General features: G+C 37.0%; 1 protein-coding gene across 2 annotated transcripts in view; it reads right to left on the bottom strand.

The window, feature by feature from the left end:
- Positions 1–21352, bottom strand: part of CNTNAP2 (contactin associated protein 2) — a 2269257-nt gene that overhangs the window by 1271473 nt on the left and 976432 nt on the right. For both annotated transcript variants that reach the window (XM_054495308.2, XM_063667934.1), the window contains 3 exons: positions 12637–12821; positions 5005–5148; positions 1344–1608 (listed from right to left, as the gene is read on the bottom strand). In XM_054495308.2, coding sequence (XP_054351283.2) covers positions 1344–1608; positions 5005–5148; positions 12637–12821 — 594 coding nt within the window. The remainder of the gene's footprint in view (positions 1–1343; positions 1609–5004; positions 5149–12636; positions 12822–21352) is intronic.

Raw genomic sequence — 21352 nt, 5'->3', positions numbered from 1 at the left:
ATATCTAGGTATTTCCCAATAGCTTTTGATTTCAATAATTTAGGCACATCTCTGACATAACAGTTCTTGCGGCTTCCTTGAATCCTTTTCAGCAATAGACCATACATTCAGGCCATATACAAACATAAAGCCTATTTTATAAGAAAATATATGTTCTATAGCAGGGGATATTCTGTTAGTTCAAAGGGGTCAGAGTATTGAACTCAACAAATATTGGAGAGCACCTCTTACAGGTACTATTCTGTATGCTAGAGACGGAAGAAAAAGGAGCATGGTCCCTGCTGTCAAGGAGCATGGAGCCTAGAGGGGAAATGAGAGGGACAAAAATCATAGTGTGTTAGAAACCGTGTCAGGTATATGCATAGGGTGCCATGAGTGTATATGGCATATTCAGAAATCAGAGTCCATGGTCACCCAATTGAGCTCTCTGTTATGACTCTTTTCAGTATCTGTTACATCTGTACTAAGTGTTCAGTAAATGTTAGTTTTCTCTGTATCTCCCGTTTCTAAGTAGTTCTTCACAAAATATATATATACATATATATGTATGACTATTGCAAAGACTATCTGAAGAAAAATAGATGAAAACAGTTACTTTTTATTAGTCCAATATTAAGACTAATTTTTCTTTGCTTATAACATCTCAATTTACATATCACCTTTCTTTGTACTATATTTATCAAAGAACATTACAAGGTTACGAAGTCTATTCAAATAACAAGAATATGACCTAAGCCTCTACTTGTCATATCACTACAAAGCCAAATTTAAAATTATCCTATTTTTGGCTAAGCCAGTCTTCCATCAGTTGATACACAAATCTTGTCATTCCACCTTATATTCACTTTCGTTTTCTTTTCCAAGCATTCGCATAATTTTAGCAAGATCATTTTGAAGTTCTGATTCCAGCAGTGGAATAGTCCTTAAAGTTAAAATTAGTATAATCTTGTTACTAATAGTAAAAGGTACATGAATGTTGATAAAGAGAAAAGATACCAGATACCATTGTGTTTTTAAAATAAACATTCTTTGTTTTTAAACATAAATTATTCACTTAAAAGAACAGCAATTTCTCTATTAAAAATAAACTAGCATTGTTAAGGAATAGATTTTGTTTTTCCAATCTCAGCCAACTTTCTCCTTCACCCATGCCTTGCTGTCTCAACAACTTTCCAAGTTTTCTTTATTCAATCAGCACACACTACAACCAAGTAAGCATCTTGAAGATCTGAATTAAAACCTAATCCTGAGCATGTAACACCAGCAAAACCAAACAAAGCACAACATTAACTTTGGAAATTGCAATACGTTTCAGGAACAAATGTCAAATAGGTTTCACTGACCTGAGGAAATATCGATTTGGCTCATCTTGGTCTGTGTGATGTTGATGTGAACACCCACTTTGCTTTCAGTGAGGTCAATCTCCACATTGCCCAAATTATCTGCAAAGTGACTGAAGACCAGGAGACCATTGGGGTTCCATGTCCTAAACTGGAAACTGACTGAGAACAGGTCCTGGTTAAGCCGTCCGGGCACCTCCAGGTAACTTGTAGCATTGAAAAAGACAGGCACCGTATAGGGTTCCACACAAGAGAAGCTCAAATTTCCCTGTAAAATAGAAAGACAGGCTCTGAGGAAAACACAGAATAAAATAAACATCCATGTTAGACCATTGATGAAGGTATAGTTCTACAAGTTTTGAAGCACAGCCTGAGCCTAAGCTGAACTCACACACAGCAGCAGAGCATGGATTCAGTGACTGGATGCACCACCATGGATCTACTTGGAGTGTAAGACCTACTAGTGAGCAGCAGTTGGCTGTCTAACTATAACAAGCAGCTTCCACCATGGGATTGACAGCCAGACAGCCTGATGTGATAGGCTGACCATGAGTTGTAAAGTGTGTATGTGTGTTGTGGGTGTGACTGTGGATCACTAGACTTTCTGAAGACAGCAAAGCTTCTGCTGGTCGAACATAAGTCAGGGAGAGAGATGCTCTGTCCTATTCTGGGTGGTCAATACCAACATTAATTAACATATTACTCTGGTCTCAGTGGGGACTATGTTCATATGTTTGCAATTTATGAAACTGATATTTTAGGGAAATATATTTGGATTTTTATCTATATACCTTGTGTATGCATATATAGATAGATAGATATTAAGTTTTCAGCATTAATGTAATTGTGGTTATTGGAGATTATTTTAGTATCCAACTCAAAATCCCATTTAAATTCCCATGAATTGTGCTTATATCACAATGCATTAATTCCTGTATAACTAGCACTATAAATGGGCTAAATGGAGACAAAATTTGCAATAATTCAGGCTTTCCCCTCCCCTTCTATAATCCTCCTCCTTGGTATAAGCAAAAAAAAAAAAAAAAGATTTATCATTCATTCAGATACACTAAATTGTATATTTCAGTGCCTAACTACATTCCCTTTACAGATCTAGAAATCTGTATTTGCTTCTAACTTCTTTTATCCTATCATAATATTTTAAGGAATGTAATTGGATGATATTTTCATTGGTTCTCTCTCTCTATCTCTATGTCTATCTCTCTTTTTCTCTATATATTTTTAACAACACCATATATATATATATATGTATATGGTATATATGTATATGGTATATGTATATGGTATATATATATTTTTAACAACACCATATATATATGTATATGGTATATAGGTATATGGTATATATATATGTATATGGTATATATGTATATGGTATATATATATTTTTAACAACACCATATATATATGTATATGGTATATGTATATGGTATATATGTATATGGTATATATATACCTGATGCTGATTTCTTCCATTTTAGCACATTAGCCATTAAATCTAAGGCAGGCAGTCTCTCTGAATTAATATTCAAATTAAATTTGCTCTGTACCGTCACAGATGATTGTTTTTAAACGCTTGCTTTTACTGATAAAAAGAACTGCCTATGCATAATTATTGAGATTTTATAACTGACCACATACCTCTTTTGAGGGGATTGTCTCCCTAGCAAAATTAAAGATCCTTCCAGAGTAATGGTGCTGACTTTGGAGTCAACGCATAATGAGGGAATGAGTATGTGGGGGAAGAGTAGGTAGAATGAGCGCTCAGTCAATTTCACTGAAATACCAGCACCCAACATCTTTGAAAGTAAATTTCTCATATAAACACTTGTCTTTGCAGGGTTGCTTGCAAAATGTCCTATTTGTCTCTATCCCATCTATGATTTTCTGTATGTATGTATATTTTGATTCAAAAGTTTACTCTATGTTTTCTCACTGCAATTATTTGTTAAAATAAAATGTAATTATAAAACATAATCAAATTCACATATTGTGAAAGCATAATCTTTTCTTATTCTTTTATTTTTGGGGGGACAGAGTCTCAGTCTGTTGCCCAGGCTGGAATGCAGTAGTTCAATCATGGCTCACTGCAGCCTCAAACTTGTGGGCTCAAGTGATCCTCCTACCTCAGCCTCTCAAGCAGCTGGGACTCCATGCATGCACCACTATGCCCAGCTAATTTTTTAATTCAATTTATTTTTTTAATTTTAATTTTCTTAACTTGTTGTAGAGACATGGTCTCACTATGTTGCCCAGGCTGGTCTCAAACTCCTGGACTCAAGTGATCCTCCTGCCTTGGCCTCCCAAAGTGTTGGGATTACAGCAGCAACCCAATATGCCAGGCTATAAATCTATAATTTTATCTCCTACTCATAAAATAAAAGTTATTTTTCTCATAAAATAAGTTATTTTTTCCATGTTAAATCTCAATGTTTTCATCTACAAAATGTTTGTATCCTTCTTGCAGTATTGTTCTCAGATCATCCTAAATGTAAAATATAACTTGCCTAGCACAATACTTGTTGCCTATAAATGGAGCTATTATTATTTTTCCATATAGTCAATATACTTTATGGGAAAATTTAACCAAAGTTCAAGTTTTAATTTCTAGTATAAATTTATGATTACTTTAAGAAAATTATTTATTAAATAATCATTTGCATTAAGTTATTGTTTTAAACTTTCTCATATTCAACCTGAACTATTTATTCATTCAGGGATTTCCACTTGTCAAATCATTTTATGAAACCCTAGGCTCAAATTTGAGGCAACGAGACCATCAGAGCTCTTCTGGAGCACAGTGCAAACACTCATGACATTATTCTACTTCTAGTGCAAAATATCTTCTTATTGTATGGGTCTCTGGAATTCTAAGCTCTCCCAAATAGCCTCTCTGGGCTAAAGCAGCTCCTGGTCTTGCAGAGCCATAGGGAACTCTCATACTAAAATTGTAAACTAAGTGTCTTTTAGGAATGTTGAGTAGTGTCGTTTGGAGGCAGGTGTGCTGGGGCTTTCTTTGACTTTTGCTCTCCTTGCAAAATCTAATGAAACCTGGCACCAACTCACACAAAAGGCAGAAAAAAATCACTGTGAACTTCTGTGGCACAGCTTTGGCTATGCAGTGGAAATCAAGCTTTATTTAATTGTATAATATTTAGTCTGGTTAGAGATTTGTTAAAAAGGGTATTTATTTACATATTCGAACAAATCATCTTTGGAAGCACAGGAGTAAATATAATAAAGTCCCTGATTTAAAAACTTTAAAAATATTAAATTAAACCATAAGCAAGTAACTTAGAGCACATGTGATGAGATATTTGAAAACATGATGCTGCCGGTTTAAGGGCTGCTAACTGCTGAGATGAAGCATGTGCCACGTGTCATCCAGAAATATTGAGTCTAACGTTCTGTGCTCCATGGGAATAAAACCTACCACCTACTTCAAGCTAGTCCCATTAGCTATTTTCAAAGAATAGCAGGTATCTACACTAATTCTGTTAACTCTAATGTTTGTTTTACATCATTTTGCCCAAACACAAATATGATGAAAAATGTCATGGTTTTGTTGTTGTTCAATAATCCAAAAAACAAAAATGTTACTTGATTTTTTATAGACCAATATTTTGAGGGTGAAAATTCTTACCACATTTGAGGGCTCTAATTTCTTCCTTCTGGCAAGATCAGTAATGTTGATGCCATTGTAGTTGATGCTTTCCATGCAGCCTTTGAAATTCTTTCTACTGCTGGAACTGGGCTTGCCAGAGAAAGGGATGCCTCCAAAGGTTATCTTTGAGAAAAAGAAATTAAATGTAAGCATCCACATTGTATTATGATAAACTAGACAAAACTATGAATACAGTGAAGGTCAAGTATCTATACCTCAATCAAAATATACAAATATTATAGCATTCTGCCTCCAAAATCTATGGCATATTAAATTATGTTGTTGTTGAAGTGTCTAATGGAGTCATTCATTCTGATAATTAGATTATAACTTGAACAAAAAAAAGCAATGATCCTTTGCAATTTTACTGCCCCAAAGGCATTTTATAAATTTTCTTGCGAATATTTTAAAAGATTTTTATTCAGCAAACTTCTTGTATCAAATAATATTAGAAATATATTTTTGTGTTTATCATTCAAAGACATACTATCAATAAATGCCTCCAGGAAGCATGAGATAATCAGCACTAATTTAATAAGCTGATAAAACTGCAGCCCAAAGCAAGGGATATCGTATTTACCCTATGCAGACTTGTAGTCTAATGACCATTATTGTCAAAAATTCATTAGATTTATTTTGGATGTAGAAAATAGTTCAAAAAATATCGTTACAATACTGATTAGGGACCACTTAGGATTTGGGAACTCAAAGTTGAGCAGTGTAGGCTTAAAGATATTATAGGTCTTTTAAATCTTAAGAAATAAGACAATGCTACTTACTGTGTTCCTCTGGCTGCTATCGCTTATAGAAAGAAAATATCCATTTCTTATACATTTTTGATCAATATACACTATAGCATTAAATCTATATGATACAAAATTGCATTTAGTATTTGCATGGTCAAGGATGATATTTACTACGAATAGTGAATTAGTAGTAAATGAAGCCAACCGCTAATTATAATTATAATATCAAGATATATAATACTTGTAATATATATCTTTTAAATTATCATATTATATTACCATTATCTATTTTTTTTACTATCAGCTTCATTAAAATGTCAGAAAATATTCTGTGGTCCAACCACTTTATTTTCAATGAGAATATATAACTATGAAGAATCAATGACAGCCTAATATCCTATCATTAGTTACATTAGGGATTGGGGTTAGAACTCACTAAATTGTTAGGAATCTGTTAACTTGAGCCTATGGTGCTTTTCCAGAGCATGTTTGATGGGGTGAAATGAAAGCAACAGTGAAGACATTTTCAAAAATCAAGACTTCATATTTGAAGCATAAGTCAAATATTCTGTGTTCTGGAAGGTCCATGAACAAATTATGTTCTATTATTTAGTGTTATGGCATCTTAAATGCTTAAGTAGTTTTAGCAGGGGGAGACACAAATTATGGTTTATGAGGTGATGGTAAAAAAAAAGGCCTCATTTAAAATAAAATCAATTATTATTAATAATGGTTAGCTGAATATGTATTATTTACCACAGAGTTCATATATCAGGTAAAAGGAAAATTGAGGAAAAATATATCCCAAATAATCAGAAAACTACAAAGAAGAAATTGAGAGTAATCTAAAGTGGAATTATTGGGAAAATGTTTTCAAGCTGCACTGAAATGAACATATTAGGTACTACTTAAGTGTACCTAGTACCAAAAGCAATCATTTTTGATACTAAAATGGAGTACTATGTCTCCTGTTTACAATCTTTTTGATCAATTTTTCCCCAACTGACAGTAATAATACCATCAATGTTTAATATTATTAAACACATATTCCTCTGTGTGCATATTTCTTTAATTTGGACCTTTCACTTTCTGCAGGGGATTCAAATTATCCTTACAGTTTCCCTGCTTTCAGCAACTCTAGGCACGAGTCCACCTCATCAAGGTGCTCTGGAAAAGCAATGCAGGCTCAAGTTAACAGATCCTAACAATTTAGTGAGTTCTGACCCCAATTCCTAAGGTAACTAATGATAGGATATTAGGTTGTCGTTTATTCTTTCTAGTTATAAATTCTCATTGGTAGGCTGGGCATGGTGGCTCACACCTGTAATCCCAGCACTTTGGGAGGCCAAGGCAGGTGGATCACCTGAGATCAGGAGTTCGAGACCAGCTTGATCAACGTGGAGAAACCCCATCTCTACTAAAAATACAAAATTAGCTGGGCGTGGTGGCGCATGCCTGTAATCCCAGCTACTCGGAAGGCTGAGACAGGAGAATAACTTGAACCCGGGAGGTGGAGACTGCGGTGAGCTGAGATCTTGCCATTGCACTCCAGCCTGGGCATACAGAGAAAGACTCCGTCTCAAAAATTAATAATAATAAAATAAAATAAAATTCTCATTGGTAAAATAAACTGGTTGGACCACAGAATATTTTCTGACATTTTAACAAAGCTCATAGTAACAAATATTGTTGCAGTTGTCTGATTAATATTCAATTATTCCTGTGGCTCATATGATACATTTATTAATGATCTTGCCATCCAATAACCTTGCCTCTAAAGAATAACTGCATTAATGATTTTGTTAGCTTTCAAGTGTTCACAAAGTGTGGCAGGGGCTATCGGATACCTCTATGTATCCTTTCTTCCTACCCTCATTAGGGAAAAAATAATGCTTTTCAGCTGGGCACATTACTTCCCAGTCAATATAATAAATTATCAACTTCTTTGAAGCCAGTTTTGGTCTCATGATATTTAAGTGGAAGGGCTGTATGTGATTCTAAGCACTGTCATTAAGAGGGGAAGGACAGAGTCTTTTTACTCTCTCTTCCTTCTTGCTAGCTGAAGTGCAAAGTGAAATGTTAGCAGCCGTCTTTGAGTGATTTGCAACAGGGATAGAGGAAGAGCAAGATTAAAAATGACTGTGATCTTGAAGATCGTGGAGCGGCCATTTGCCTCCGGTCTTCTTTTACATAAAGGAGAATAAACGTGCATCCATTAAATGTAGCTTATGTAATCTCAACTCACATATATTTTTTTCTATTACTTCCTGTTGCCTCCTCACATAACCCTATGCGAAGAATGCGATTACATTCATTTCATCAAAAGGAAATATGAATTGTCCACTGTCACACAACCATTAAAGGGCAGAAACAGATTCAAACTCAGGCTTCTCCTCCTGTGATTGATTTTCTTCCTAGCCAGTCTGTGGTTCTGCAGTGTCAAGAGAATCATTCCTCTACTTCCCTAGCAGAGCTGTATTGCAAAAGATAACAGCATAATATCCACAGTGGGTGTGCTCTGAAGGACAGAGAGAATCTAGGCCAAACACCAGTTTGCTGCTCTGCCCTTTGGTTTTTATTGACTACGCTGAGGAAAAATGAAGTGAAGTGCACGTATATATCACCATACCAGTCTCAGCCACCCTGTAGCTGGCAGCCTGATTGCAGGTGGTGATTGGCCCACTTTGCAGTGTAGGCAGCTACAAGAAGAGGGGATGAGACAAACTCTTAGGACTAGGTCACAAAAAATGTCCACATATGCCGGGCATGGTGACTTACACCTGCAATCCCAGCATTTTGGGAGGCTGAGGCGGGCAGATCACGAGGCCAAGAGATCGAGACCATCCTGGTCAACATGGTGAAACCCCGTCTATACTAAAAATACAAAAATTAGGGCCGGGTGGGGTGGCTCGCACCTGTAATCCCAGCACTTTGGGAGGCCGAGGTGGGTGGATCATGAGGTCAGGAGATCGAGACCATCCTGGCTAACACAGTAAAACCCCGTCTCTACTAAAAACACAAAAAAAATAGCCGGGCGTGGTGGCGGGAGCCTGTAGTCCCAGCTACTCAGGAGGCTGAGCCAGGAGAATCACTTGAATCCGGGAGGCGGAGGTTGCAGTGAGCCAAAATTGTGCCACTGCACTCCAGCCTAGTGATAGAGCAAGACTTCATCTCAAAAAAAAAAAAAAAAAAGGAAAAAAATGTCCACATAGAGTTACATCAAAGGAGTGAACTTGTATTCCATCACTTCTTTCATGATGTTCATCTCCAGAAATTGTGGTAAGTATATTTAATTTACGCTAGCAGTGCTGTGCTGAACCCCACTCACACTGGTTCACAAGAACCGACTGTTAAGCAGAGCAATTATTAAAACTTCCACTACATAAGCTATAAATTAATTACATGAAACACAAAATTCATAACTATTCAGAATTTGTCTCTACACTTTACTTTCATATATGTTCTTGAGGCCATTTATATTTATTGCAACTGTATGATGGAAATACCATATAATTGTGTGCTATTAGGCACCTCTTCCCAACTCCCTGCTCAGTTCCATGTACGGTAGCATGAAATCAACCATGGTGGCAAATTTGCACCATGAAAATTAACAAATGCTATGTATCAGGGCATTCCTGACCATTCCTCCCTGGAGAGAGCTGGTTATTAAGCATTTACCAACACACCCCTACCTTTGGGCCTCAATGCCTTTGTCCTTAGTGTACTTTGGAAGAATTGAGGCAGTATAATCTTGGGGAAGAAGGACATTGCATCTTCAGGTTTTGTGAAGATAACAAGACCAGCTTTCTCTTCCTTTAGGCCAAAGCTTTTAAATAGTTCAGTAGTGAATGTTATAGAATTTGTATTATTTTAGGTTTGAAGCTAATTTTCATGCAGTCTGTGAGGTTTGAGTATAGTTAGTGTGTGGATATATCAAGGAGATAAGTGCAACAAAACTAGAGACTGACTCTAATATAGTCCCTGAGGTGTTTGTTTGTTTGTTTTTGAGATGGAATTTCGCTCTTTTTGCCCAAGCTGGAGTGCAATGGCACGATTTTGGCTCACTGAAACCTCTGCCTCCTGGGTTCAAGTGATTCTCCTGCCTCAGCCTCCCAAGTAGCTGGAATTACAGGTGCCTGCCATCACACCCGGCTAATTTTTGTATTTTTCACCACGTTGGCCAGGCTGGTCTCGAACTCCTGACCACAGGTGATCCACCCACCTTGGCGTCCCAAGGTGCTGGGATTACAGGCATAAGCCACCATGCCCGGCCCAGTCCCTGAGGTTTTTTCTAAACCAATAAGCAAAGGGAGTCCCTTTCCATTAAGAGAAAAGTGTAGCAACATAAAGGTAAGCACAGCCACTTTTATTACACTTCATGCCAATAATTGCAGCCTCTAAGAGGACCGTAATCTGGCAGTAGCCAGAAATGGTAAGTCTACCCTGATTCTTTGTCAGTTAATTTAAATTTCTTCCTATTGTTTCTGTCTAATAAATAAGTCCCAGGTATTTTAGTCTATACCTGCAGTTCTCAAACACGGCATTGTATATAGATGGGCTTCAAAGTGTCCATGAAACTGCTGATCCGATATAGCAAGTGTTGTGTGTGCATGAATATTCATAGACTTCGTCACACACTCAACAGGGTTTATGACCCCAAATTTTTAATTTGGTTTTTTTAAAATTAGAATTATATTTCCTCATTCTTAATGCTCCAGAATTTTCGCCTCTTCTATGGTACTTCAAAGTTTATTAACAGAGGATGAATAATTCATCTTTAAGATTTCTCATACATTGGGAGATAAGTCACTTGAGCCAAGACACATACTAATTTAGAGAAGATAGAAATTTCTGGGATTTTCACATACATTTTCTTTTAACAATCAGTTTGCTTTTAAGAGATTTTTTTAGGGGGAGGGACAAAATATTTTCCAATAACCTTAAATTCATTTAATGTTAATAAAGTCTCCATCAGTGTTTATATAGCATATTCTATTCTAAATTTTTTATTTAGGAATATATATAGTATATTCATATTGCAAAAAAATAGAAATTATTTAAACATAAAGAAAATAGAAAACACAGCTATTAATCCTTTTTTTCCATTTATTTTATGATGAGCATATTCCATATTCTTACAAAAAGGGTATATACAAATATACATAACACACACATATAAACATGAGTACATCTCCAATTTCAAAACTGGGTGCCAAGGAGCATGAAGGTGGTGCAGAAAACTAATAGGGGTGCCATAGTATGTTTGAAATTTTTAAAGAAAACACAACAATATTTGACACCTTTTGGACATTGTGTGAAACTCTAGCTTAAGGTAGTTTACTGTTCCAGTATTAGATAATGTGTCATTCCTTTTAATGATGTGCTGTCTTTGTGAATTTTGGATTTGGTCATTACTCTGATTAAGACAGAGTATCATGTAGAGTGAAAGTGGGATAGAAAATTAGAATGCCAGTGGCAAATCTGATCCCCATTTCTGCCAGGCATACAGTGGAATAGCACTCATCCCATTAGTAATAATTGCTGTTGTTTAAGAATGAAATAAAAACCTACTTTCACTTTTATTTTGTGTTTATTTCTCTAAATGGCTACCAAAGTCTTAGGACATAAATTTTTAGGGTTTTTGGACCTAATGGCTCAGGACTGCTATGGAAAATGTTTGAAGACACTAAGGGCTCTGTGAACTAAGAAAGTTTGGAAACTTCTGGCTAAGTAATAGTATTGCGTCCCTTTTATCTTACCATTCTGTTGCTTTTGTATGTATAGTGTTATCCTTTTCTCCTAGGATGTATGATACTGTGACAAATATTTTTTTCATTGTTGTTGTTGTTTTTTGTTTTTTTTTTCTGAGGCAGAGTTTTGCTCTGTTGCCCAGGCTGGAGTACAGGGGCACGATCTCGGCTCACTGCCACCTCCACCTCCTGGGTTCAAGCTACTCAGCCTCCTGAGTAGCTGGGATTACAGGCGCGTGCCACCACAACCAGCTAATTTCTGTATTTTTAGCAGAGACGGAGTTCTACCATGTTGCTCAGGCTGGTCTCGAACTCCTGACCCCGTGATCCGCATGTGTCAGCCTCCCAAAGTGCTGAGATTACAGGCATGCGCCACCACGCCTGGCTGACAAACATCTTAAAGAGCTCACCTACATATATGATTAACAGTTTTAATGGATATTTAAGGTTGAATTGCTCTCCGAGTAATTTAAAAATATGATATACCTACTCAAGCTATGGAAATATATTTTTATTTATATAAACATGATCATTGATTATTTTTAATCTCTAATTATTGAGAAGGTAATATATGTCTTCTTATTCATGAACAATCTTTTTAAAATAGTCTGTATTTTACTTTATTGCTTTTGTAATATTGACTCTGAGAAAATAGAGCTTGTCAAAAGACCCATCTACAGTCATGAGTTTCTAAATGACTTAATATAAACCAGAAACTAAGATTTCTTACTCAATACTTTATAATAAATATTAGACAACCCTCTGCATATAATGTACTGCACTTTCTCAGGGAGAATTGATAACATGAGTAACTACCAACGAAAGATTAAAAATCAAATTTATTCTGAATTTATTAAATGGCCTGGATAGCATGGTTCGTCTCTTCAAATTATTACTTTGGTACTAAGATTTTTATAATATTTCGAGTCCTCATGATTATAAATTTAGAAATAAAATGAAACAAATTAATTAGGTTTTTAAAATTGTCAGTGTCTTGTTTAGAGAAGAAAATAAAAATGGTATAAGTAGTAATATAATTAACAATAATACAATACAGTAGGAGAGTGACAAAATTGCTCGACATTTTATCACAATTTCTACATCATCATGTGTACCTCATAGTCCAAGTCCAGATAGTCAAACTCTCCATTGGTGCGGAAGTGCTGCATGCTCCTGTCCAGAGTGAGGTTAATGCTCCGCCCCTGGCGCTCAATGATCACAGAGTGCCAGTGGTGGTCATCCAGCAAACTTCCTGTCATCACTGATGTGTGGCCATATATGGGGCCAAGCTGGTTGCTTCCTGGGTACACAGGAGTGAAAAAGAAACAATGCAATGATGCTATGGCCAACTCTGTGAAGCAGAAGATCTTTCATTTATAGCATCTAGTGGCTGACATTCCATCAAAGCTCTATCCATCCGAGTTAACCTGGGATACCAGTAAGTAACGACACTTAAAAATACTTTACGTTCAAAGTACTTACAAGTTATTAAAGATGGAAAAAAGTGCTTCTTTAAAAAGGGGGAAAATGAATGTTTTATGACAGTGCAATGAATTCTGCCAAATTTTAGTAGGTTTGTTATAAAGTCAGTGTCACTTGGGCTTTTACAGAAGCCTGCCAGGTTCTGGTGCTGGCTCCAGGGCAAGTTGAGAATGCCTGGTCTCCACTTTCTCATATATACAATAGGGAAGATAATAGTACCTGCTTTGTAAGGTTGCATGAGGATTAAATGAGTTAGTATAGGCAAAGAATTTAATACACTTTCTGGCATATAGTGAACATAACTGTTACCTGTTAATCTTTTATGACTGTTATAATTATTATTAAGACCACATAGCATGACCATTTTTAATTTTCATTGACTCCAAAAGCCATTGTTGTAAAGAGAACACTATGCAATTGTAAATGGCATAGAAAATTTACTTGTTATCTTTTAATTAAAATGATAACATTCAGAATTATATATGTAGCATTTAGTTTTGAAATAAGATCTCCATAGCAACAAAACCATAAATAAAAGTAAAAGATTGTTAGAATCTAACGTATTTATTAAGGTCATCCCTGGATAAAGTTTACATATTTTGTTTCATCTATGTTGTCTAATCAAGAACTGCTTTTTATGGTCAGGCAAAATTAATCACTATAAAAATATAATAGGGTTTCAGAATAAATAGCATAATGGAAATAAGAGATAAACAATTGACTGTCACATTAAATTCTTCTTTCCTTCCTTCCTTCCTTCCTTCCCTTCTTTCTTTCTTTCCTCTCCCTCTTTCTTTCCCCTCCCTCCCTCCCTTCCTTCCTTCCTTCTTTGTCCTTCTTTCCCTCCCTCCCTCCCTCTTCCTTCCTTTCTCCCTTTGTATGCTAATGCCCCCATACCTTACGTTTTCTATTATCTTCCTAGAACATATTTTCTTCATTTATGGTGATGAAATCATATGTTGATGTGTGATGGTAAATCAGTGTGTATGTGTAAAATGAGACAAGGAAAAGGAGAGGGACAAGAGGAGAAAGAGGAAGAGAAAGAAAGAAAATTCAGAACTATCTAAGTGAAAAGGTCACACTGAGTTTTATTACTTTAAATATTTACACTAGAAGACTCAGCAGCAGGCAGATACGTCTGATATTTAGGTAACTGCATTAAAGAATGGCAGTAGATATTTGAGTAGATATTTCTCTCTGGCTGTTGTAAATTCCAGTCAGTCAGTAAAACTCCATCAGTAAACTGCTTTCCAGTGTAAAGCTAATAAACTTTTTTTGGTAAGGTCACGTAGTCAGTTATTTCTTTGAAAACAGTAATGTCACACTGCTATAAGCCACAGTTGATTTTAAAAGGTTACTCTATATGTTTCATTTGGGATAAAAAATGAAAAGTTTGAAAAAATAAACATCTTTAGATATAATTCAACTGCAGTGTGTGTGTGTGCACACGTGTGCCTGTGTGTATATTTTATGGAAGTACACATAAAATGTTTTTATGTGTAAAAAACAAAAATGTCTTTTGTTTCTGGTACTCTCCCCCTGCTCTTCCTTCTTTTCCTCTATTGGGTCTGGTTTTAAAAATAATTTCAGTCTATTTTCCCCCAGTAGCACAATGAATACACATTCGTTATTAGAAGTAGAGAATATTATGAAGAAACAACAAGTGAAATGTAATGCAAAAATATTTCCACCTCTAAAAATAATTTGGTATGTTTCCTTCCATATGTTTTCCACAAACGGTCATGCACCACATAATGACATTTCTTTCAACGATGGGCTTCATATATAATGGTGTTAACATCAAATTTAATACCGTATTTTCACTGTATCCATCCTATTTTTTGATATGCAAATACTTACCAGTTTTTTACACAGTTGACTAAAGTATTCAGTACAGTAACATGCTATACAGATTTCTACACTAGGAGCAATAAGCTGTAAGCTGTACCATATAGCCTAGATGTGTAATAGGATATACAATTTACGTTTGTCTTTGCATACTCTTGTGTTTACAAAGTGTTGAAACTCACACAGAATTTCTCAGAATGCATCCCCATTTTAAAGTGACACATGACTGCATATATTTAATTAGATTGATAGATCAATAGATTTTATATCCTACAGGTTTTTTTTAATATTATATATTTCACCATATAATTAAAAGTTAGCACAGCCATTTTAAATGCTATCAACATATTTCTATGTGTTTAATTTTTTTCCCAATTTTTGACATTGTAATTAATGTTGCAAATTACATATTTGGACTTAAATCCTAGTGGTCATTTCTCTTTTTACCTTAGGCTTTTTGGACCAAAATACTGTATTGTAAGAGATTTCAAATGTTCGAAGGCATATTGTCTAGCTATTTTCCTGAAAATATTTTTTGACTTGCAGAACAATACGAAGGATCCATTTTGTCAAATACTCACCAACACTGAAAGTATCACTTTAAAATGAATTTACTTACTTGACAAAAATTAAGCATTGGGTGTTTATATAATATTTTTTTCTGAGTTATCTTGTATATCATGTGCCTATATTTCCTCCTAATGTCTTGGTATTATTATGCAGTGGTATAATTTCTTATTCATGATTGATATTTAACTAGTATATTTGACATTTGTACTTTCCCAGGTTTTGCATGCATTTTAATGTTACTTTTATTTTAATGTAAAAAATAATATTTTATGTAACTAAGTGATGGCAAATTTTGTGTGACTTTTCGTCTTTGTTATAGAAGCTATTGTGTCTATCAGATCAGATCTTTAATGTGAAAAGTTTTATAATCAAGGGTACATCTTTAAGGTAATGTATCATTACCTATAAAAATAACCTAAGTTGCAATTTTTAGTATAATACTGAATTTCAAAGTAATACAAGTTAATATATGGGATACAAGTCATATTCAGGAATGTTTGGACCACTCAAATTGGCAATTGGCAAATAAATCAAATAGCCTAGAATTTTTAGCCAATCAAGAGAAACAGGTGGGATGGGGCCAAGATGGCTGATTAGAAGTAGCTGAAGTCTGCAGTGCTCAAGGAGAGAAATGAAAGGAATGAGTAAATACAGCACTTTCAACTGAAATATTCAGGTTCTCACATGGAGACGGATTAGGGAAACAACTTCACACAAGGAGAATGAAGAAAAGCAGGATGGGGCTATGGCCTACCTAGGAGTGACATGGAGCCAAGGGAACCCCCAACCCCTGCCAAGGGAAGCAGTGAGTGACTATGTGACCCCAAGAAACTATGTTTCTCCTGTGGATATTTGCAACTCACAGATTAGGAGATCTCCTTGTGAGCCCATGACACCAGAGCCTTGGGTCTGACACACAGAGCTGTGTGGCGTCTTGGCAGAGCAGCTGCTCAGTCATGCACAGAGACAGAGTGGAGCTTTATAAACTCCACCCTGAGATTTCCAACAAAGGTGTCTGCAACTCAGGCAAGGCGGGAGATCTGCACATACCCCTAGGAAGGGAGCAGAATCCAGGGAGCTGAATGGCATTGTTCTGTGGGCCCCATTTCCCTACAAGATAAGACCCACTGGCTTGGAATTTCAGCCAGCCACTGGCAACAGGGCAAAGCCTTCTTGAGACCAGATGGAGCCTCGAGGAGAGGTCCAGACACCATCTCTGCTATTTGGTCGACTGGGCCTTTGCAGCCTGTGGGCTTTGGAGAGTCCAAAGAGTCCAGACAAGGAGGAAGGGTTCCCCAGCAGTGTAACACAGTGGCTTTGCCAGATCATGGCCAGACTGCTTCTTTAAGCAGAGCCCTGATCCATTCTTCCTACTGGGTGGGACCTCCCAGCTGGGGACCTCCAACCACACCTGCCTGCATGACAGAGCTATTTTCTATCCCTGGGAGGGAGTGACCAAGGGAGGGGAGGGTCACCACCTGGGTTCTTTGGACAGTTCAGTCATTCTACAGCCTGTGGGCTTTGGAGAGTCCAAGCTGATGGGGGCAGAGGCAGTTCCTCACCACAACACAGCTGTTTTGTCAAGGCGTGACCAGACTGTTTCTTTAACTGCCCCATCCCCCCATCCATTCTTCTTCCCAGGGCAGGTTGTCCCAGCTGGGGCCTCTGGCCACCCCTGACTGTGTTCTCCATGGGACAAAGTGCCTGAAGGGTGGGGCAGGTCACCAACTTGGACATTCAGGCTTCTCAGCTAGTCCAGCCTGTGGGCCTTGGAGAGCCCAAACCGATTAGGGGATGAAGAAATCTCCAACACAGCACAGTGGCTCTATCAAAAAGCAGCCAGATTGCTTTTTTAAGTCAATCCCTGATCTCATTCCTCCTGACTGAGTGAGACCTTCCAACAGTGATCTCCAACCACTTCCTCCAGACACATTTGGGCCAGCAATAGGTCAGTTATCCCTAGCATGGAACTTCCAGAGGAAGGGGCAGGCTGCCATCTTTGCTGTCCTGCAGCCTTCATTGATGATATTATACTTCCAGGTACAGGAAAAACTGAGGCAACTAGTGTCTGGAGTGGACTCCCAGCAAACCACAATAGCCCTATGGATGAGTGGCCAGACTTCTACAGGGCTGCTAAAAGAAAAACAAACACAAAACAACAACAACAACAACAAACCCCACAAAACTCCATCTCCAAATCAGCAACTTCAAACAATGAAGGTAGATAAGACACCAAAGATGAGAAGCAATCAATGCAAACAATTCTGAAAAGTCAAAAAGCCGAGTGCCCCTTTTCCTCCAAATGACCGCAACACTTCTCCAGCAAGGGCTCAGAACTGGGCTAAGGCTGAGATGGCTGAAATGACAGAAGTAGGCTTCAGAAGGTGGGTAATAACAAACTTCACTGAAGTAAAGGAGCATGTTGTACCCCATGCAAAGAAGCTAAGAATCATGGTAATACAATATGGGATCTGATAGCCAGAACACCCAGTTTAGAGAGGAATATAATTGACTTGTTAGAGCTGAAAAACACACTACTACAATGCAATCACAAGTATTAATAGCAGGCAGACCAAGCAGAGGAAGAAATCTCAGAGCTTGAAGCCTATCTTTCTGAAATAAGACAGGCAGACAAGAATAGAGAAAAAAGAATGAAAAGGAATTAACAAAACCTCTGAGAAATATGGAATTACATAAAGAAACTAAACCTTCAACTGATTGGTGTACCTGGGAGAGACAGGGAGAATGGAATCAAGTTGGAAAACATACTTCAGGATATGATCCAGGAGAACTTCCCCAATCTAGGAAGAAGGCCAACATTCAAATTCAGGAAATGCAGAGAACCTCAGTAAGATACTCCACAAGATGAACATCCCCAAGACACATAATCATCAGATTTTCTGAGGTTGAAATGAAAGAAAAAATGTTAAAGGCAGCCAGAGAGGAAGGCTGAAAGGCCAGGTCACCTACAAAGGGAAGCCCACCTGACTAACAGTGGCCCTCTCAGCAGAAACTTGGGGGCCAATAATTAATAATCTTAAAGAAAAGAATTTCCAACCCAGAACTTCACATCCAGTCAAACTAAGCTTCATAAGCGAAGGAGAAATAAGATCCTTTTCAGACAAGCAAATGCTGAGAGCATTTATTACCACCAGTCCTGCCTTGCAAGAGCTCCTGAAGAAAGCACTAAATATATAAAGGAAAAACTATTACCAGCAACTACAGAAACACACCAAAATACACAGACCAGTGACACTATGAAGCAACCACATAAACAAGCCTGCAAACTAACCAGCTAGCAGCATGATGACAGGATCAAATCCACACATAACAATACTAACCTTAAATGTAAATGGGTTAAATGCCATTTACATTTAAGACTGGCAAGCTGGATAAAGAGCCAAGACCCAATGGTATGCTGTCTTCAAGAGACCCATCTCACATGCAAACACACACATAAGCTCAAAATAAAGGATGGAGAAAAATTTACCAAGCAAATGGAAAACAGAAAAAAGCAGGGGTTGCAATTGTAGTTTCTGACAAAACAGACTTTAACCCACCAAAGATCAAAAAACACAATGAAGGGCATTACCTAATGGTAAAAGGCTAAATTCAACAAGAAGAGTTAACTATCATAAATATACATGTACCCAGTACAGGAGCACCCAGATTCATAAAGCAAGTTCTTAGAGATCTTCAAAGAGACTTAGATTCCTACAGAATAATAGTGGGAGACTTTAATACCCCACTGACAATATTAGACAGATCATTGAGGCAGAAAATTAACAAAGACATCCAGGACTTGAACTCAGCTTTGGATCAAGTAGACCTAATAGATATATACAGAATTCTCAACCCAAAACAACAGAATATGCATACTTCTCATCACTACATGGCACTTACTCTAAAATTGATGACATAATTGAAAGTAAAACACTCCACAGCAAATGAAAAGGGACTGAAATCATAACAAACAGTCTCTCAGACCACAGCACAATCAAATTAGGACTCAAGATTAAGAAATTCTCTCAAAACCACACAACTACATGGAAACTGAACAACCTGCTTCTTAGTGACTCTTGGGTAAATAATGAAATTAAGGCAGAAATCAAGAATTTCTTTGAAACTAATGAGAACAAAGATACAAAGTACCAGAATCTCTGGGATGCAGCTAAAACAGTGTTAAGAGGGAAATTTGTGGCCCTAAATGCCCACATCAAACAGCTAGAAATACCTCAAGTTAGCAACCTAGCATCACAACTAAAAGAATTAGAGAACCAAGAGCAAACAAACCCCAAAGCTAGTAGAAGACAAGAAATAACCAAGATGAGAGCTAAACTGAAGTAGAATATGGAGACACACACAAAAAAAATCCTTCAAAAAATCAATAAATCCTGGAGCTGGTTGATATGATCTGGCTCTGTGTCCCCACCCAAATCTCATCTTGAATTGTAATCCAAATTATAATCCCCACGTGTTGGGGGAGGGACTTCTTGGGGGTGGTTCCCCCCTGCTGTTCTCATCATAGTGAGTGAGTTCTCACAACATCTGATGTTTTTATAAAGGGCTTTCCCCGACTTCGCTCTGCACTTCTCTCTCCTGCTGCCATGTGAATAAGGATGTGTTTGCTTCACTTTTGGCCATGATTGTAAGTTTCCTGAGGCCTCTCCAGCCATTTGAAACTGTAAGTCAATTAAACCTCTTTTTTTTTTTTAAATAAATCACTTAGTCTTGGGCAGTTCTTTATACCAGTGTGAGAATTTAATACACTGGATTTTTGAAATAATTAATAAAATAGTCCATTAGCTAGAATAATAAAGAAGAAAAGAGAGACGATTCAAATAAACACAACCAGAAATCATAAGGGGGGCATCACCACTAACCTCACAGAAATACTTCTGTATTTCCCTGTAGAAATATGTTTGTATTTCTCTATAATGTTTATAGTATTCTCTGTACCATCAGAGAATACTATGAACACCTCTATGCACATAAACTAGAAAATCTAGAAGAAATGGAAAATTTCTGGACACATGCACCCTCCCAAGACTGAACCAGAAAGAAATTGATTCCCTAAGCCAGACCAATAATGACTTCTGAAATTGAGGCAGTAATAAATAGCCTACCAACCAAAAAAACCCAGGACGAGACAGACTCACAGCTGCATTCTACCAGAGGTCCAAAGAAGAGCTGATACCATTCCTATTTAAACTATTCCAAAAAATTGAAAAGGAAGGACTCCTCTCTAGCACATTCTATGAGGCCAGCATCATCTTGGTACCAAAACCTGGTGGATATACTACAACAACAACAACAACAACAACACCAAAAACTTCAGGCCAATATTTTTGATGAACATCTATGTAAAAATTCTCAACAAAGTTCTGGCAAACTGAATCCAGCAGCACATCAAAAAGGGTATCTACCGTAATCAGGTAGGCTTCATCCCTGAGATGCAATGTTGGTTCAATATACACAAATCAATAAATGTGATTAATCACACAAAGAGATCTAAAGACAAAAACCACGTGATTATCTCAGTGGATGCAGAAAAGTTCTTCAACAAAATTCAACATCCCTTTGTATTAAAAACTCTCAGTTAACTAGGTTTTGAAGGAACATACCTCAAAATAGTAAGAGCCATCTATGACAAACCCACAGCCAATATCATACTGAATGGGGAAAATCTGGAAGCATTCCCCTTGAAAATTGTCACAAGACAAGGATGCCCTCTCTCACCATGACTATTCAACACAGTATTGGCTATCCTGGCCGGGGCAATCAGGCAAGAGAAAGAATAAAGAGTATTCAAACAGGAAGAAAGGAAGTCAAATTATCTTTGCAGATGTCATGATCTTGTAACTAGAAAACCTCATCATCTCAGCCCAAAAGATTCTTAAGCTGATAAGCAACTTCAACAAAGTCTCAGGA

The sequence above is a fragment of the Pongo pygmaeus genome, chromosome 6, assembly GCF_028885625.2.
Source record: "Pongo pygmaeus isolate AG05252 chromosome 6, NHGRI_mPonPyg2-v2.0_pri, whole genome shotgun sequence".
In the NCBI taxonomy this organism is placed as follows: Eukaryota; Metazoa; Chordata; class Mammalia; order Primates; family Hominidae; genus Pongo; species Pongo pygmaeus.
This window is presented reverse-complemented; position numbering and strand designations above follow the sequence as displayed.